This window comes from Denticeps clupeoides, chromosome 15 (genome assembly GCF_900700375.1).
Source record: "Denticeps clupeoides chromosome 15, fDenClu1.1, whole genome shotgun sequence".
In the NCBI taxonomy this organism is placed as follows: Eukaryota; Metazoa; Chordata; class Actinopteri; order Clupeiformes; family Denticipitidae; genus Denticeps; species Denticeps clupeoides.
Window position 1 is genome coordinate 14,132,748 of NC_041721.1, and position 19,598 is coordinate 14,152,345.

Sequence of the window (19,598 nt, forward strand, 5' to 3'; positions counted from 1 at the left end):
AAAATGTTTTTAAATAATCATAAGTATAAGTTTTACATACGTAAATAGAAAAAAAACCCCACATACATATGCATTATCTCCCTAAAAAAGGTGAGTCATTCTGACCATGTTTAAATACAGATGTTGGTGGTCGCCCAATCACAGCCGCGGACCACACAGGCAGAGGGAAGGATGACAGGAAGATGATCGCCACCTCTCTCCACCCGCTTCCAAACGAAACAGATGACAAGGCCGACAACCCTTATCAAGTCTCCCGCTCCACCGCTGTTAATCTTTCCCACATTCACCAGTTCCTTCTCTCCTTCTCCCTCTCGTTCTCAGAGATGATAATCTGTGAGTCGAGGCGGAGCCTTGACACATGTCACTACGACGACGGGCTCTGAGTGACAACTGACAGGAACTACTGCACACCTGTCAAACAGGCAAACTTCACCGCCCCTCAAAAAAAAAAAAAAAAAAAAAAAAAAAAGAACGAAGGAGGGAGCGTAACGAGGGCGTGGAGGTGGGGGGTGATTTCAGAGAAACAGGAGGCGACTTCACCATGGAGATCGCAGTGCCTGATAACATGAATAATTTTCTGCCTCAATACAGAAAACAGTAACACTCAGCTGAGTCATTGCAAACACACACACACACACACACACACACACAAATACACACATCAGTAACATCTAAGCTCTTTTCAGATGCTGATATAGATCAGAGTGCAAACTTTTTTTAATCAGCGGGGCAGATTACCCAAACAGGCGTATGAATCCAATGTGAGGGCGGGTTTCCTGTTGAACGGTGGCACATTAGGATTCTGACGGTATTGGGTGTGTGGGCTCTCGGTGAAATGGGTCAGTCATCTGAAGGTGCAGCTGCATAAATGATTCAGCGCGATCGCTGAGAGAGAAGGAGAGGATTGGGAAAAACAAAAAGCGAGCAAAATAAAGGAGAATGTGAGCGGTGTGTGTGTTGCAGAGAGGTTTGGGGTTTTCAGAACAGTTCAGAGGCGTTCGTACCAGAGCTGTCACTTATCAGAGTGCTTTAAACGAAGCTTCCCCAGCCACACGCACACACACACACGCACACGCACACACACGCACACACACACGCACACACACGCCCCAGCAGACGGAGAAGGAGGGAGACGAACTAAGAAAGAGACAACAAATCAAAGAGCAGAGACAAAGTTGAAGAACAGGAGTGGGAGATTCAGACGATGGGGATGGGGTCCAAGCAGAAGATCAATCCCTCACATTAACCTAAGACAGTTGAGTACACACACACACACACACACACACATAGTGACTAATGAGGAAGAGTGTAAAAATGACATATCCAAGGACTCGCTGGCCTTTACACCACTTTTTATGAGACCACACAGAGCCAAAAATGTGCATTCCAGTGAGAACATACATAAACCACAGAAGCCATTTATGTGTGTGTGTGTGTGTGTGTGTGTGCACGCATACGCATGTGTATGTGAAAGAGAGAAGCTTTTTTTCCCTCTTTAATGAACTGCAGGTACAGCAAATACAGCATCCCTCACTCGCAGTCTAAACTCAACAGGGTGCAAATCTAAAAAATATCATTTCATACAGAGCCTCTGTGAGCCTGGTTTCCAGTAACATCAAAGACACAAGATGTCAGTGAGTCAGTGAACACACACACACACACACACAGCAAAACAAGCAGCACAATCTCCCGGGCACGGGCCTGTCCATCAAACGCCATCCAGTCCAGAGTCACTCACAGTAACCTGACTGTTCCTGCTGACCATACAACACTTAAAGCACTAGTGATGGCACTAGTGAGATAGAGTGGGACATGGTCAGTTTTTTAAATCTCAACTGCTTTTAATAGATTCTGTTTTAAATGATTTGAAATGCATTGCTACTTCCACATTAAAACAGTTAGTGGTACTTTTTTGTCACCAGTTTCTGTGTGTCACTACATAATGGACGTCCTATAAATACAAGACATAACTATGGTTTATTCACAATAGTGACAAGCTACAGCATGATAAGTCAGTGTGACATCATCAATTACTTGGACATGCATCAGCTCCAAAGTGACGTTGCAGCAAGACCAGATCCAGAGTGGAAAAAGAATATATAATATAATATTATATCATTCAATATCAATAATTCTGATTTCAGTATTAATTCACGAATCAGCTCATGCAGCATGTCAGGATCAGATAGCAGCACACTTCACTTTGGAAGAATTAAAAGTTTTATTATTGTGATGAGAGAGCAATTGCCTTGCAACCTCAAACACAGCTGCTGCAATGCAACACATATTTTCAATGAGGTGCACGTCAGGCTATGCTGCAGGGACAAGTACTGCGTAGTCACCTAGTTTATACCACAGAGTGACTTCCAGTGGTGCCCTGTTTTCTGTTGTGTACCGCAACGTCCCATGCAAACACATGCAAATGCAAAGCAGCAAAGTCATGGTCACCTCGACAAACTTTACTATTTCTACTGTAGCATGGACTTAAAATACTCTGGAACATTTCATAAATGCACAGTAACAATATAAAGTACTTCTGAGTCTAATAATGAGTGAATAAACCCACAAGACTGACATATTTATGCAATCATTTTTTCTCCGGACATTACATTTTTTACCTCTTCTTGTGTTCCATCTCAGTAACATATATATGCTCATTCCTACACCTTTGCAGTACTCTCAGATGTTTTATTTTTAGAATGTTGTCAAATTAGACTAATAGCCCATGCAGTTGTTGAGATATTCAGTTTATTTATCTTTACTTAACACTTTTACCCCAGTGTCACTTTCTGGGCACACGATTACGGAGCAGCCGTAACTTTTTTTCTGCATCTAGGTATTTAAAGAACATGTAATCAAACCAAAAAGGCTTGTTCCTTTACAATGTATTTTCTTTTGGTCCTTGTTTCATCCTCAGCATTTTCTTGAAAAGTGAGGAAAAAAAAAACTGGCAAGAGATAAACAATTAAAGAGTGGTTTGAAAATGAAAAACGGCTTATTATTTAAATGATCTCTCGGCTGATGAGTCCTGCGGGATGTTTTACTGCACAATTTTCTCAATTTTAATCTCTGTCCTCTTTACTGCAGATTTAAGTAGTGATGAATATATCGAAACCGAACCGAAGTTGCGATTTGAGTAAACTCGGTTTTATAAATCTGCTCCATCGGTTAATGCCAGGGCTGCTGCGGGAAGATGGATTGTCTTGACACAGCCAGTAAACAAGAGACTGGAGCGTTGGTGACCCCCTGGGGCATGGGGGAGGCAGGCAGAAGAGGGGCAGCTATAGCGGCGCTGCGGTGGGGAGAATGGGACCTGGTGAAGCGCGAATGCAACACACACAAAAAAAAAAAATGCGTTGCGTTATGCTGATGTCCCTGTGTGATAGACAGTCATGCTCACCCATTAGATGTGTCCCATGTTAAAGCCACGACCACATAAGCAAGCAAGGACGCGTGCCCTATATTCATGGTATGCAATTACTATGCAGTTCATATTTCAATGTACACTTATGCTACAGTTTTTAATATGTTAAATAAATTGTGATTCGATTTTTTTTCTTAAAGTCATTCAACCCTAGATTTACGGCAGAGGGAAGAATAAAACCAGTGCAGAAACAAAGCCAGGGACCATTCACAACTTATTGGATTTCAGAGCTGTGGAGTTCAGACATTTTATGCACAATTTGCACGAGAATGGATCCGGTATTGTAATCTATGGACCAGCAAACGGCCCGCAATAGCTGCATCCCGCTGAGGAAGCCGTCCGAACTCAGCGTGTGTTTCAGGAGCGGCTGGAGAGCAGGACGGACGTGACCAGCGGATGGATTGATGGGTGGGTGCTGTAAAGCAGCACTGCGCAGGCATCATTTAGCACCCCGGGGGAGGCACATGAGAGCAAGCGGAATACGAGTTGGGAGTTATTTTTGGTCGGGACTGCGTTTGGAGTGGAGAGCCATGTTTTCAGATGGTTCCCTGGCTTGGGGAGCGGTCAGAGCCGGGGCTTCTGGGGCTTTTTGGGCGTTCCTCTGCAGACAGCACCAGTGTGTTTGGGGCTGAAAGGCCTGCCTGTCCTCCACGCTCCGCTAAGCCTTGACACAGGGCTATGGCCCATCTGCAGTGCTTTCAACACACACACACACAAACACTCGCTGCTCTCAACACACCACTCTCACACACAACCTCAAACGGCATCACCCAGAACACACACAAAAACATGGCGGTGCCAACATATGCGCCTTTCAACACATACATACGCACACACACACACACACACACACACACACACACACACACACACACACACACACACACACACACACACACACACACACACACACACAACATTCATGTGTTGGGACTTCAACACATTCAAATCATTCTCAGTCAACACACACACACTTCACCCCATTATCATGAACTTGATTTAAGGAGAAACCAATAACGCACCACTTCGGTTCTCTATGAAGTGTGTGTAAAGAAACGAACAACCAGAAAAGAGGACACCAGAGCCATGTGCCCAGGCACAGCTAATCCTGAGGTGGGGACAGACAGCAGACCCCTGGGCCCCCGCTGGGAGGTTTGGCCCCCGGGCACGAGCCCCACTGATCCAGAGATGGCGTGATGTGAGCGCCATCGGCTCGTTAGCACCTCCACTGCCACATTTAAGCCATGGAGGGAAGGAGGGAGAAGAGGGAGGGGGGACGAAAGGGAAGGAAGGATGAGTGGTTTAGGAGGGGAGGGGAGAAAGCAGTGATCCGAACTGATGAGCCTTAGAGCCAAAGAGGCTGACACTGAGCCTCACACGTTGACACACACACACACACACACACACACACACACACACACACTGACAGGCGGCTTATCTGATAGTGGGGTGGCAGGATAAAAGGCTTGGTCTGTGTGTGAGAGACATGTCTTCTCTTTGTAGGCGACATGTGTTCCCATTGTTGGGGATCAGTGAGCAGGGCACTGCGCATGCCGATCATTCCGCAGGGAGAGCGTGGCGGAAAATGGGATCTTTAAGTATTCATGTGTTCACGGTGGCATCAACACACACACACACACACACACACAAACACTTCACTTCCTGTCCAAATCAAAGTAAAAGTCTCTTGAGACTAGTGAAGAAGAAAAAAGCATGTAATAAGAACCAGGATGTGTGAAGAGTGGAAATGAGGGAGAACTGACATAAGTAATGGAACTGGGAACAGGTCAGCGGTCAGTGACCTTTCAGGACTCTGTGTGTGTGTGTGTGTGTGTGTGTGTGTGTGTGTGTACGAGTGAATGAGAGAGTGGGGAACAGCAGCACATGACCCAGCGTTCATTGGCTGTGGACTCTGGAGCTGACTGATCTCCCTCTTTTCTTTTCCTTCAGACCAGACACTAATCTGCACAGGTATTCTCATAGCTGGGAACCAGACAGAGAGGAATGGCCAACTTTCCCAGGATCTGGAGGGAGGAGTGGAGAGGGGAGAGAAAGTAAAAGAAAACAAGAAAAGAAGGAGACGGACACTGATAAAGAAAGCAATATGGGTGAAAGATTGAGAAAGGGGCAGAATACTAATCCCCATTCAGGGTGGCTGGGAGCTCAGCGGTGGTGAGGGAAACGGCTGGAGGATCTTGATCAAAGGATGGATATATGGCAGAAAAGAGGGGGGGGCGCAGATGGAGATGGGACTTGTGTCTTGCCCTACATCTCCATCGATCCTCAATGCAGCCTGACGAACAGGCTAGCAAGAGGTTAATGAGGGCACCAGGTGCAGTGTTGGCTATTAAAAACACACACACACACACACACACACACACACACACACACACACACACACACACACACAAAACCTCAATATCCATGCAAATTCACATGCAAAAAAAAACTGGGAAGAAAACAAAATAAGAAAAAGACTTGAAGCCTTGTGAAAAAACCTCACCCAATGTTGTGTGCTGCCCAAAAAGTGACATCCAGGCCTGAACTTCTGTCTGAGGAGGTCTGTCACACATCAGTGTGAACCTTTTGCATTAAATAATTATATATTCACCCACAATGATTGAGATTTAATATGAAACAGCGATAGTTTTTTCCCCTCATTTACATTTTTTTTTCCAACACTGAAAACCATAGCATGTGCAGGACCGGCTTTCCTCAAAGAGGGAGCCCATCTGCCTCAGACTGGCCCAGAAAAGAGAGACCGGCAGAAAGAGGGAGGTAGAGAAACAAGGGGAAGAGAAAAAGGAGGCAGCTAGAGGCTATGGGAGGAGAGGGAGGGCTGAGAGACCTCACATCTCCTAGGGCTTAACGTCCTTCACAAGTCAACGGCTTTACCCTGCCCCGGGGTCCGGAGAGTGTGGTGGTGCTGGAAGGGGGGGCGGCTCCCTGGCGTTAACTCCCCAACTGAGGCTCTTTGATGTGTGGCTGCTGAGAGCTCCTCCTGGGGGACTGTGGTGGTGGAGGATGCCCCATGCTGAAATCAGCCTCCCAGAAGCTCAGGGCCTGGTGAGAGGGCCAGGAAGAGTTGGCTGTTTTCACAGCTCTCCGTTGCCCACTGAGACTTACACAAATGCAACATGCCAACAAAATAAGTGCAATATGATCATCTCAGTCTATAACTTTTTTTCTTTGTAGTTTCTGAAGAGCTGCTGAAACATGCTGCATACACCGCGCTACCTTCATAATGAAAAGTAGAAATAATGGTTTGGAAGGACCCAAGAAATCTGGATTCATCTGTATTAAAATGAAATATGCGCTCACTTGCATTTCCCTGTTAATGAAGCATTTAGTGAACTAATTTGATTATTTGACAATGTTAAATTGCAATACTATATTGCATATAATCAGAGTAATAAAGCCAAAAATGTCTTATATCCACTACTGCTCAGTTAGAATAAATAATACTACAATGGTAATATAATTAGTATTTTAATGTAATAACCTGGTTACAAAAAGTAACCAGGTTTGTTTATAGTTACAAACAGTTTATAATATATCATCTAGAGAGATGTAAAAATGGGTAATTTCCTTTGTTGCTGTATTGTCTAAAACCAAGAGTATATATATGCAGCAGCCTACCAAAAAAAAATCAAAAACTTTTAATGTAGATCCATGAGGCAATTGCTCTACACTAATTTGTGAAACCATTAATTATTTCATTATAATGAGAACATGACAGGGGTGGTAAATAATGGACGCAAACTGGGGCTGTGATCAATATGTCAATACAAAGATTTTTTATTTTAATAAGGTCTAGACACAGTGACACTACAGTGATGTGTGCACTGATACTTCAACAAATGCAAAAAGAAAGTGCGAAATCATGCTGCTTTCATGTTTCAACACAGTGAAGAAACTGCTGGCCACCATTTTGGTTTTTTTTCCCCAGTTGTGTGGTTTTCTAAGATTTTCAAATAATTGAATTGTGATTTTCTCATTGGAAAGCACTACAGCTGCTTCTACCGAGTGAAAACCCCAAGCAGTTGGGTGCATTTAGGTCTTATTCCTCTTACTACAGCGACATTATCCCATTCATGACCAAATTCCAAGCAGCAATCTCAATGGGCCACAAGCCAGCAATAACACCGCAGTAAAATAACTTAAACCACCTCCATCAAGTGGCCTAATATATATGATTATACTGTAAGTGTTGCAAAGACTGAGTGACATGTCCAATCAAAAGCTTTCCCTGAGATATTGCCTTACAGGGGCAGAACATTCGGCTGACTGTGGAAGACAACCGTGCCCCGCAGACAGAGCCACTGGCACCCCACAAAGAGCCAAAGCCGAGCCGGGCGCAGACGAGCTGCCAGCCTGTAGGCCCTTCTTGAGCCCACCGCAGACCCCTGCCTTATGTGGTGTTGTGGAGAGGTCTTCAAACAGACATAACATTTTGACTCTCAGCTAAGCCATTGGGGTGAAAGAATTAAAGTGAGAAGGAAAGGAGCACCAGAAATCTCTGAACCTGAAATCTTTCCTCTCTTGCCCAAGGCGCTCTCTGCCCCCTTCGGCTCTTCTGGAAACAAGAAAAAATCTCAACACATCAGTCTTAGCAAATAAACACGTTGTTGACCAATACCACACCACTATTTAAAAACCAGACACAGAATCTCGAGATTATGAGGGAATTATTTAATTGTAGCAGAGCAGCAGCGGGACGCTGGCAGCCTTTCGTCATTGTTCTCAGTCTGCTCGTGTGATCTCGTGCCTCTATTGGTCTGGCCAGCTTTATCACAAGTGCGTACAAAGCCGGCCGCTTCAGAGAGCGGCGTCCGCGGGAGAGGCGTGTCGCAAGGGCCGCATCAAATGGATGGAAGTGGAGAAGCACCGCGGAAGACGTGCCGTGATCAAGGCGCGCGTGACAGCCGTTCGGGGATTGCAGGATGCTTGAGAGGGGAGGAAATTAGGAGAAAGGGAGTGAAAGAGAAAATCCTGTCGATGTGATGAAGTAAGTACCAATGTGGAATGACTGTTCGATCTTGTTTTAACAAAGGGACTTGCAAGGATTCATAAAAGACAAAGTAATGTACGATTTTAAAAGCCTTAATAACGCGCAATAGAATAATACATCCCGGTCTCTTTTGCAAATTGATGAAATGTGTCATTTATGAGCTGTGCCTTTGATTAGATTAAAAGACCGAGATCAACAAACAGAAGAAAGGAGCGGGATGTATGGCTTTCGCCATTCAGTTCAATCTGAGCGTGTTAGCTGTGAGGCAGACACTCACATGTCTGCATTGAGGGAAATCAAGCAGGAATGGAGAATGGAGAGGATGTAGACACTGTGCTGTCCTTGTTTCTTTGACTTACTGAAAGGAGTGAGGCTTAAACAGTCCAGAAAAGGGTGAATATGAGCTATCAACAGTCTCGATGGGCTTCTCCTATTTTTTCCTTTTTTGGAAAAAATAGGAGAAATGTGAATTCTGAATGTTTTTTACAGCAGAATCACTTTTAGAATATTTCTTTTTGCAAAAAGGCTGCTGTATTTCTATGATTAGCTTCAGGTAAAAACTGCATCAAAAAATTCCATAGATTTATTGTCTCACTCCTAGTTTGACCCTCCACCCTGGGGGACGTTCTATGTAAAGGTACACCTGAAGCCCATGGGCCGAAGAACTTACAGGATGTAGGTCTGTGTGGGTAGGAAATCAAGACCTTCCTCCTTGCATGAATTCCATGTAAACGTAGCTATGCTATGCAGTAAATCTTCATTATACACATTGCGGAGAGGTCAAAAGTCAAGCGTCTGATACCAAAAATGCGAAACAATATTTACGTGCTTGTGCGTGTGGTCTACTAATAGACGCAAAAGTCAGAGCGACCATTTCAGACCGACTATCGCTTTTCCTTTCTGCTGTCCTGATGGCCACAGAACATCTGTCTCTGTCTCACTGAGCACAAACAGCCCCCCGAAGGAAACTGAATATCTGTGAACACATAAAAAAGCGCTTATTCGTTTTCCATCTTTGGATCTGTTTCTTGACCGAGTCAAAGGCTGATAACTTGTTGCGGCAGAGCCAGCAGCCATGTTTTGAGCGTAATGGGGGAATTTCATGTGCGCCTATGAAGTCACTGCTAGCTTCTCGGATTTGTTGGACACCGAGGTAGAAAGGGAGCGGGAGACGGCACAGGGAAATGACCATTTGCTGAGAAATCATGGGACAACTGTAAAATAGGGCCTCATGGGCCTGTTAATGTGGCCAGGCTGAGAAATTTATGTAGCTCTTTTTGTATCAAGCGTAATCATATGAAGGACACACACGATGCTGAAGTCCCCCACCACTTAAGAGAATCAGGACCAGGGGAATAATGACAAAAATCTGCAGCACTCAGGAGGGAAGGGCACGCAGGATTGGTTTTGCATTATCAATTTTCCTAGATGAAAAATTACATATACTCACGACGAAGCCCAGCTTTTCTCTGTGCAATAAAATGCAGCCAATACCTGCTACGTCCTCGACCATGGAACAGCTCAGCGGTGAGGGCTGATGGCCCATTAAAATCCACACACACCCAGAAGCAGCTCACGTCCCACAGCTGGGAAAGGTGCTCAGGCCTGTCCGTCCAATGGAACACATTAAAGGATAAGTTTTAACTCTTCAAACATTTGAACACCGTAAGTGGGAATTTCTGCCAATACTGTTTTTCACAGCCGCAGTTCTGCACATATAGAATGTCCTTTCCTACCCTTATTTTGACACTTCCTGTAGCTTGTTGTGGTGTTGGAGCCTTCAAACCATCATTGGTTTGGAAGCCATAAGATTCTGAAAATTGTCTTGGAAAAATTGGCATGGGATCATCAACCTGACATTTTCAACCACCAGGTTATCAGTCTGGGTGATGGGTGTAGAAAGTAATTATAATAATAACCATTTTAAAAATTCACTGCTACTCCTAACTGCTACTGCAAATGTAGTCAAATAGTGGCCAGATTCGCATGATACTTTCAACAATTCTCAACAATCAACAATCCAAATTATTTTTTTGCTGGATTCTGTTTAAACAGATTTAAATGAAATTAGCATTATTTTTCTAGAAGGGCATTATTTATGATTGCTTTATTTTGGCAGTGTGTAAAAAATAGATTAACCTGCTATCATAAAGAAATGATATTAGAATGCACATTTAAAATTGAACATTCAAAATGATTTGCCCTTAAAATAATTTTCAATGACCGAGCTTCTGCTTTTGACACCTGCTTTTCTTACCACTATTGTAACGGTTGTCTGGTAGTGCTTGATGATTCTTTAGTTTAATTATTGCCAAAATATATCTAATAATTAAAAAAAAAAACTGTTGACACTCCATAACCCTTGATATGTTTTAATTGTCACACTTGGTTTTGAATATCAAACGTTTCAAACAAAAATGGGGAAATTACATACTGCGTACCATACCATACTGCAGACCATTTCACTAGGAGTGTGAGCGGTTCCCCAGGCTGAGGGCAAGATGGCAGATAGAGCCATACTTCAGGCAGTTCATATATTATCCAAGGGTACGTTGGGCCACGACCACAGAGCAATGATGAACGAGAGGCAGCGAAAGAGAAGGCGAGAGTGAAATAAACGAACGGTGCGAGAACAGAGCCGCTTTGGCCGTCTGTGTTGTGTTTGGCCTGAGGTGAGGCGGGCCGGCTTCACTCCGCTCTCTTTCCGCCCAGAGACCCCGGCCCTCAGCCACACTCTTTCATCTCTACTCACCACCTGCCTTAAAAGCAGCTGCTCTCTCCAGTCCCCCGCCCCCGACACCTCCGTTGTCTCGCCACTCTCATTTCCGATTGTTTAATTACGCCTTTCCAGCTTGTCACCCTCCATTCCAGCGGAGCACAACCAGTCCTGCCAAAGCAAATCGCACCAGTGGCAGGTGCACGAACAGGGGATGTAAGGCGATGTGCGCTCAAACCATAAATCTGCCACCAGAATATAACCTGTGTCTTGATAACCAGCCACCTATAATAAAGCCTCGGTTTGTCTGCTTTTACAACACCAAAAAAACCCACTGTGGAAGCCCACCAGGACGTGGGTAGGCAGTCCACACCCAAAGCCTAAAAGAGGCCCTGCATTTGTTCTGCTGATGAGGACAGAACAAGGCAGCACCCATAGCAAAGAATAACAGAGCAGCCTTCAAAACACACACACACACACACACACACACACACACACACACACACACACCACACACACACAGCCTCAATTCATCTGCTGCTGTTCGGGCCATGGAATAAGCAGAAGGCGCCCTGCTGCTGGAGCTTCAGAGCTTGAAGAGTCTCAGGCTCTGGGCTCAGACCGGCTCAGGAGCAGATCAGAGCGTCGTGGCGGCACACAGAGACCGTGGCTCTGCACGCTTTGATACTTGGGGAACTGACGCTAGGCTGTGACAAACACGGCACACACGCCCAGGGGAAAGGATAACAACCGATGACAGAGACACTTTTTGCACACACACAAGTGGGTTAATCATGTATTGTTGGTGTCTTGTTTCCCTATTGGGTGGCATTTCTAGTCAAGGAGACCTGGGATCAGGTCCTAGATTAAAAAAAAATAATAATAATTAATATATGGATGTAAGATACCCCTTTCCTCATGAACAATCATTAGCTTCACTAAGATTTACCAATGAAAAAGATTATCACCAGTTAAGTGGGTGTATTTAGATATTTACCATGATAGTCATGTCTATGATGAGCTTCTGACCACAGCTGTAGAATTTCAGTGATGAGCATAATGAGATTTGTCTTTTAGCTTTTTTGCATTCTTAAATTGTATTTATTTATTTGCAGGGTGTTCCTTGGTCTCATGTTGCTGTTTTTGTAATTAGTTGCATTTTATGGTGTATGTATTGTCTCTTCTGTTTTATAATTACACTCTTCTGCAGAATCCACAAACCCATCCTCAACAGGTCATGACATTAGATTGAGGTGAATGGATGGATGGAAAAATGGATACGTGGAGGCTCCACAGGGATCCCCAAAACATGGAAACATTAAAACGTCCTTAACTTCTATCAAGCATTCCACACTGAAGGCTGAAGTGAAGTTTCTTTTGTCTCAGACTTGCTCTGTTTCCATCGGATGATTTATCTGCAGAGAGAGGGCCAACCGGAACAGTCCTGAAGGAAATTCCCCCTGAAGCGAGAAGGGCAGAATTCCCCCAGCCTGCTCCGCCATCGACATATGGACGCGCATCCTGATGTGCCGACCTTGAACGTTCCCACAGAGTTTGCACATGGAAAGAGAGGAGGCAGTAAAGAGGAGGTAGAGTATTGACGCATGTGGGCTTTGCATTTGAGGAATGCTACAGTACTTTTTTTGTCTTTCCCCTCCCTCCCTTCTTTCTTTCTTTCGTTCGCTCTGAGCATGTGTGTACAGCAACGTGTTAATGTGAAAAAAACATGGCACGCACTGTCAGTCCTTCCATTTCAACATTTTTCACTTTGTCTCTCGGCCAGGCTCTCAGAGTTTTCCAATAAATATGCCCGCTCATTTCAAACTTGTGATTTACAGAGTGGAGCAAACATTTTAACTCCAGACTGAGACAGGAGGAAAAAGGCCGCCTACAGATATATGGGTGAACATAAACTACAGATAATCCTTAGAAAAGCAGAGTCCAAGAAAACGCACAAGGAAAATGTTTAAGCTGCATTACCGGGATGACTGCATGGCACTACTGAATAAAAAAAACCCAGCAATAATTCTGTATTGAAATATTAAGCTACACCCAAGGGAGGATACGACATACCCATCTGTGCAATGCACAGGTGGAGGCTTGAGTGTGTGTGTGTGTGTCTGCATAAACCTCAAATTGTGGTCTTGGCAGCCAGAAACATACTGTACAACAGTGAGGATGGCAGTGATGAAGACATAATTCCAACTTTAAGGCTCATGTCTACCCTGCAAAGTCAAGGCCAGTTTGGTTTTTACAGGATCTGGGGTCCATGGGGACCGTTTGTCTCCAACACACTAAGGGCTACTGTGAGCTACATACAATACAGCCCTGCCTGTCACTTCTCCAGTGAGTCATATGCCATAAATCGCGGCTACAGCAAAATTCACAGCAGCGTAAATCTTTACACACACAGTCCGTAAGACAAAAACAGAAAAAAAAATAATCCTGCAAGCCACATTCCAAACAGCAAGAAATCCAGAATTTTTTTTTTGCTTCTGCAATGCTCGATAAAGCAGCATGGCTGATTGTTCTACAGAGTCCATGTTCAGAATGGGAAACGATGTGAGCAGATTAAAAAAAAAAAAAAAAAAAGACAGAAATAAGCCCTGGTGAATCAGAGTAAATGTCGGATCTAATCACAGCCTGCAAGAAGGTTTCGGGGGGAAAAAAAGAAGAAAGGGGACGGTGGAGAAAGCAATAAGACTGCACCATGACAGCCAAGCTTACCATTAAGACTAAGCGCAGCAGACATTTACAACGACGTTACATGCATCCCTGCTCCCCTTCACCCATATCTTAAGTACATGAGCAGGAGTCAAGCAGGCCCTATTATACGCTGTTTAAAGTGTAATCGTGCCCGAGCATGTCTGGCCTTTTCTTTCTTTCTTCCCCCTCCCCAGCTCTCCCCCTTTTAAAACATGTCCAGCCCCATTGACTTGACACAAAATCCTTATCGGCTCATGTGTTCCCTTAGACCAAAGGCACTTTGAGTCCATTGCCTGCTTACAGGCCCTGCTAAACAGGGATCACGTTGGCTTTCCTCCCTGTGCACAACCCAGACACCAGAGAGCGAAATCGAGGGTAGGAATTGTGCCTTTGGATTAGATCAAGCCACTCATCTCATGTCCGCGACATGTCAGGACACCCCCTGCTAATAAGGAAGGGGAAAAAATTATAATCTACGCCGGACACCAAACCTGGTCGAAAGCAATTGGCCAACAGACAGGTCTATCTGGAGAAGAGCCTGGTACCGGTAAGCAATTTATCGTCCCCACAGTTTATAGGGCTTAAAGACTATTTTCTTTTTTAGTGCATTGTCTCAACAGCATTTTATTGAGGAGCGCAAATAGACAAATAAAAACAAAGGGAGGAAATTGGCCCGACTTTACTTGCTTTTTGGTACCATTAGTCGTTCTGATAGATCCTTCTATCGTCAGTGTGGAATTGTTCTATTGGAGAAGTGCACACTGTATTGTGTCAGAGTATCCTGTGTGGGCTACAGTAAAAAAGGCAGCATTGTAACCAGACCGGCTCGACATGGCTCATTGTCGGTGTGCACGGTTAGCATGCTGGCCTCTGCAGCACTGCTTTTGAAGGCACTCATGCCTGTAATGGGCCCAGGCGATCGGCACAGAGGCTAACCGCTGTGATAAAAGGGGCAATTAGAACCTCACCTGCCAGCTGAATGGGCACTTTGTGCGGCCTCCCACGAATGCAGTCCCATGAATGCCAATAAGACCCGTCCATTGTGTAGAGCTGATAAAGCGTTAACACACTCTGCACCATAAGATGACTGTGGGTTCATATCAGGACTCCTGGCTGTTCATCTGATAGAGGTGATTATACATTAAATAAAAAACACTAAATAAACACTTACCAATAATTCATATTCATTTCACACTCCAAAAAATCAGTATCAAGGTTAGTAGAAGATAATAGCGAACATGTTCACGAAAGTGAAAACTATTGTATGCAATAAAATGAACCTGAAGAAAGGACAGAATGTTACAAAAAATGTCAGGCACCAACCAATACATTTATGCAAATGTATATGTGAACAATTAGGTCAAATCAGTCGAATTTATGAAAATGACCTGTAAAAAACGGCAACCAATAAGGTTATTGCATTTTAAGGCAGCGAAGATGTAGCAAATGAAAAACAATGATTAATTTCCGTTCCTGTGCTCCCTGCACACTGTGCTCCCTGCACTGGCGCAGTGCTGGCCTAGCGGTTAAGGAAGTGGCCCAATAATCACATTTTGCACTGGTCGTCGGGTCGATTCCCGATCCGCCAAGGTGCCACTGAGGTGCCACTGAGCAAAGCTCCGTCCCCACACACTGCTCCCCGGGCGCCTGTCATGGCTGCCCACTGCTCACTCAGGGTGATGGGTTAAATGCAGAGGACAAATTTCACTGTGTGCACCGTGTGCTGTGCTGCTGTGTATCACATGTGACAATCACTTTACTTTACTACTTTACTTCACATGTGCAAAATTATATCTCTTAAGTATGAGTAACTTTCTCTACTGATAAAGCACTAGCACAGAAGTAGTCTCTGATTTTTTTTTATGTGATGCTTTAAAATAATAAAATTAATTGACTAATGACAATAATTAAGAGGTATTATTCTAATACGCCATAGTACTGGTTATATTATATTTGATGGTTACATGAATATTCATATTGTCGCATGGATGAAACGATAGATGGGTGGGTGGTTGGATGGATGGATGGATTGGTGGATGATGGCCAGTTCTGACACTGATTTGAAGGGAACAGGATAAGGGATCCATGTTACTTAAATTCAGGCAAAAATAAAGAAGAAACTGAAGGAATAAATGGGTTAGCAGGCACCCCTCAGAGCTCAGTGGACATGCAAAACCCACTGCTCCATCCAGAGACAATTCTTTGTCTCACACAGACAAGGCAATTGGGATTTGCAGTTTGAAGGGACCACAACCCACATCACTGAGGGAAGAAAAGCCTACAATGAGACTTCAGTGTCAAAAGCAGGACCTCAGTCATACTCGTCAAATAGATGGATGGAAATGGCAGATATGCTACTTCGTTTACATTGGGCAAAAGGAGCAAGAAATATGTTGGACTATGCAGGCTCTAAAAACATCAAAATGCTTCATCACCATAGGACAATGATCACCATGGAGATCACTAAAGTGGTAGCTCACATTTTGCACTTGTAACATGGATGTTGTTAGGGTGGCAATCGCAGTGAATGCTGAAATTTGAAAAATATGTTGATTTAGCATGCTGCAACGTCACTGGGTGGAGGGATCTGAAGACAGCAGTATTTCTACCCAAAAAACATGCATTTCTTAAAAGTTTTGGAAAAGAAGGTAAAGGGGGCAATCTCATCACAGCGGAGAGTCGGTGTCTCGTCGCTGCCCTATAAAACTGCTGTGGTCGGATGTGCTTTGGCCCCAATGCAAAAAAAAACCTGATTGCATCTTTGGTGATGGCCATTTCGTCTTTAGAGTCATCTGATGAGGGGTCTGCTAACAAGCAGACAGGACTCCCCTTTGTAGGCGGGCTTGGCTTAAAGACTCTCCACAAATCACCCCCAACCCTAAACCACACGCCACTCATCACTGCAAAGTACAGCCAATATGATCACAGACAGATCACCATCTCCTTCCAAAAACAAGGTCCTATCTGAATGGCATTCTATGACCATTTTTCCCCCCGGTGAGGTGGGTTTGAAGTTTTTATTTTTGAACTCTGTGGTTTGCTCTGGGCAGGGGGAGACACAGTGCTGCCTGTTTGACTGTTCTGACCTCAGGATTTTTACGTCCGTCTTTTGGAGCCGGTTGCCGGGTCCACCGGGTCTCTTTTATTGTAAGACAGTGGGTTTACCATCTTCTTTTTCTCACACAAGTATCTCCCAATCACAGTATTTTTTAAAGTAGAGCTACGTAAAGGTAATTTAACTGTTCAACATGCTATTAGTGTACCAGAGTTATTCTCAATATTTCACTTCAGGCTCTTTTTGGCCAACTCTCAGTCATTAGAAAAAAAAGATAGAGGGAAATTTACATCCTGCTGTTTGTTTACGACAATGAACTCCATCTGTGGGACATATTTGGACAAGATGTCACACTGTGGACAGTGGCAGGGGTGTGTGTTTCTACAAGGAAGCCACATAAGCGCTTTAGCGCCATAAGACAAGGGATCTTAATTCCCAGGCGTTACTGTCCTGCCAAGTGGATGGACATCAATCAGAACTGAAGGGTCATGAGGTCTGAGCTGGACGAACGTGTCCCACTGTCCTGGAACCAATGGAGAGGACACGGGAGGCCCATTTCTCCCCTGCTTTAGAAGTCTGGCCGACAACACGGCCCACAGGCAGTGAGCAGACTGCTCTTTAATCTGACGCTCGCGGTGCCAGATCCGGCAGTGCCTTTTATCCAACCACTCCACGTATGGAAGCATCCCGGAGGAAACTGTGAGTGTGTGTGTATTTGTGATCTGAGATGGGCGCTCTGACCCAGGTGGCGGCCGCTGAAGAGGCCTATCTGAAGTGGGCACTCGGTGGGGTAATTCATCATGTGGAGTGCACACTGTCACCCGCAGACTACATCCCCATCTGTAAATGGAGGGCCTCCTCACGAGAGCCCTCCATCCCCAGACGTGCGGGAGAGAGAGGCAGGCAGCCCGAGGGGGGGTGGAATGTAAGAGTGAGAGGTCCTTGACCTTTGGGAGAGAAAACTTTAACAAGAAAGGCCACAAGTTTTCCGCACAAACAAGACCAGAAACTAAATCATGCTAAGACTGTCAAAACCATCCAAACCAAATCCATTTATTAAAAAAACCAAACTAACCAAACGCAGAATCCCCATGCTAATCAGCCAAAACCAATCTTCTGAGCACTCAAAATTCCATTCTGAGGTTCACATGGACACATGTGAAGATTGGGGGGGAAGATCAACTCATATTAGGGAGAGACGTAATTTTTCCAGGTCCCCCCACAACATGGCAGAAACATTACAGAAGACCGCCGTGTCGGGGTGACAGTGAGCGGCTCTTACTTCATCTCCAGCACTTCCTCCAGGTGCTTCCTGCGCTCCGCCCGCAGCGTGGTCAGGTGGGTCTCCTTCTCAGCCAGGGACTGCTGGGTAGACGACAGCTTGGCCTTCATGGACTCCAGCTCCTGCTTTACCTTCTCCATGGCGCCAAGCAGCTCCTCCATCTGCCCCGTGCAAACACACACACCAGAAGACAAAGGTAAAAATGATTGATGCATAGTCTCAAGTTAACACAGAAAGAGAAAGAGACAAATCTTGCACAAAAAAGCAGAAATAAAAAAATTGTAAACAGTTATAGACACACTCATAAGGTTAAGAAAATCATGCTAAACCCCTCCATGAATAAACAGCTGCTTGTACAATGCACCAAGCATTTGAAGTACAATGAGTCAAAGAACATTTTTGAACCCTAATACCCCTGAAGAAAGCTGTGGGTGGGGTGCTGCTCTATCGTAAGGTCAGGAGCTCTCACCACCTCCCATCTCGCTCTCGAAACATTGTTTACAACCAGAACTCCAGTAACGAATGAATAAAAGTGAGTAAATCAGAGCGAGTGGCAGGTTTATGGTTTCTGCAGAAAAGTGCTTCACGCTTTCTCACGGACCACTCAAGACCATCGTTTCTCTAACCCGGCGCTCAGACATGGGTCGTTTTTTTATGTATGTATGTGTGGGAGGTTTTTCACTATGCTGTGGATACATACAGGCATATAAACCAATGCAAATAAGGAGGTACTGCCTAAAATGACCTGCACCTTGAAGAGGAGAACCTAACTACCCACACTGTGAAAAAATGGAGATGGAAAGGCCCATTTTCAGCAACAATTAGCCTTGAGTTCCCAAGTCTGTCACTTTAAGGAATTATTGCAACACACTGACAACACACTGGCCGGTCTGCTGAGCAGTAATAACTGCAAATTGAAGATTGTTAAAATTTTTCAAATAAAATCTTGTCAATGTCTTATTCACTTAGTATATTTTCTATTCAAATGCATTTCATGTTTTTAGTTCTCTTAGGAAACAAGGACATTTCTAAATAACACTAAACAGCAGTACAGCACCTTAATCCAAGCCTTCTCAAGTGAATGTGACAATCGCAAACACTCCCCGTGCACTATGTCCTATACAGCAGCAGGAAAATACGACCTCTCTCTAGCGGTGCATATATCCTATCTTCCCTTGAGGGAGCGTGTGTTAAGTGTGACTGTAGTCTGGATATAAGGAGATATGGAATGAAGGGATATGGTCCAGTTTGGCGTGTAGGAAGTTGTAACAGATTTCCACTGGATTTGCCTCAGGCAGCACAGTTTACTCTCCAGGGATGGGGAGAAACACAGCAGCTCTTTCCGAAATGCTCCTGTGCCACACTGCTTTTGTGTCTGCTTACAGTCATTTAACCAGTGCATAA

General features: G+C 44.6%; 1 protein-coding gene across 14 annotated transcripts in view; it reads right to left on the minus strand.

Moving 5' to 3' along the window:
* The window catches only part of erc1b (ELKS/RAB6-interacting/CAST family member 1b), a 175,540-nt gene that overhangs the window by 64,181 nt on the left and 91,761 nt on the right, over positions 1–19,598 (minus strand). For all 14 annotated transcript variants that reach the window (XR_003742533.1, XM_028954403.1, XM_028954411.1 and 11 more), the window contains one exon: positions 18,195–18,355. Coding sequence is in view for 13 of the 14 variants with exons in the window: in XM_028954403.1 (XP_028810236.1) it covers positions 18,195–18,355 (161 nt within the window). In the remaining variant the exon portion in view is untranslated. The remainder of the gene's footprint in view (positions 1–18,194; positions 18,356–19,598) is intronic.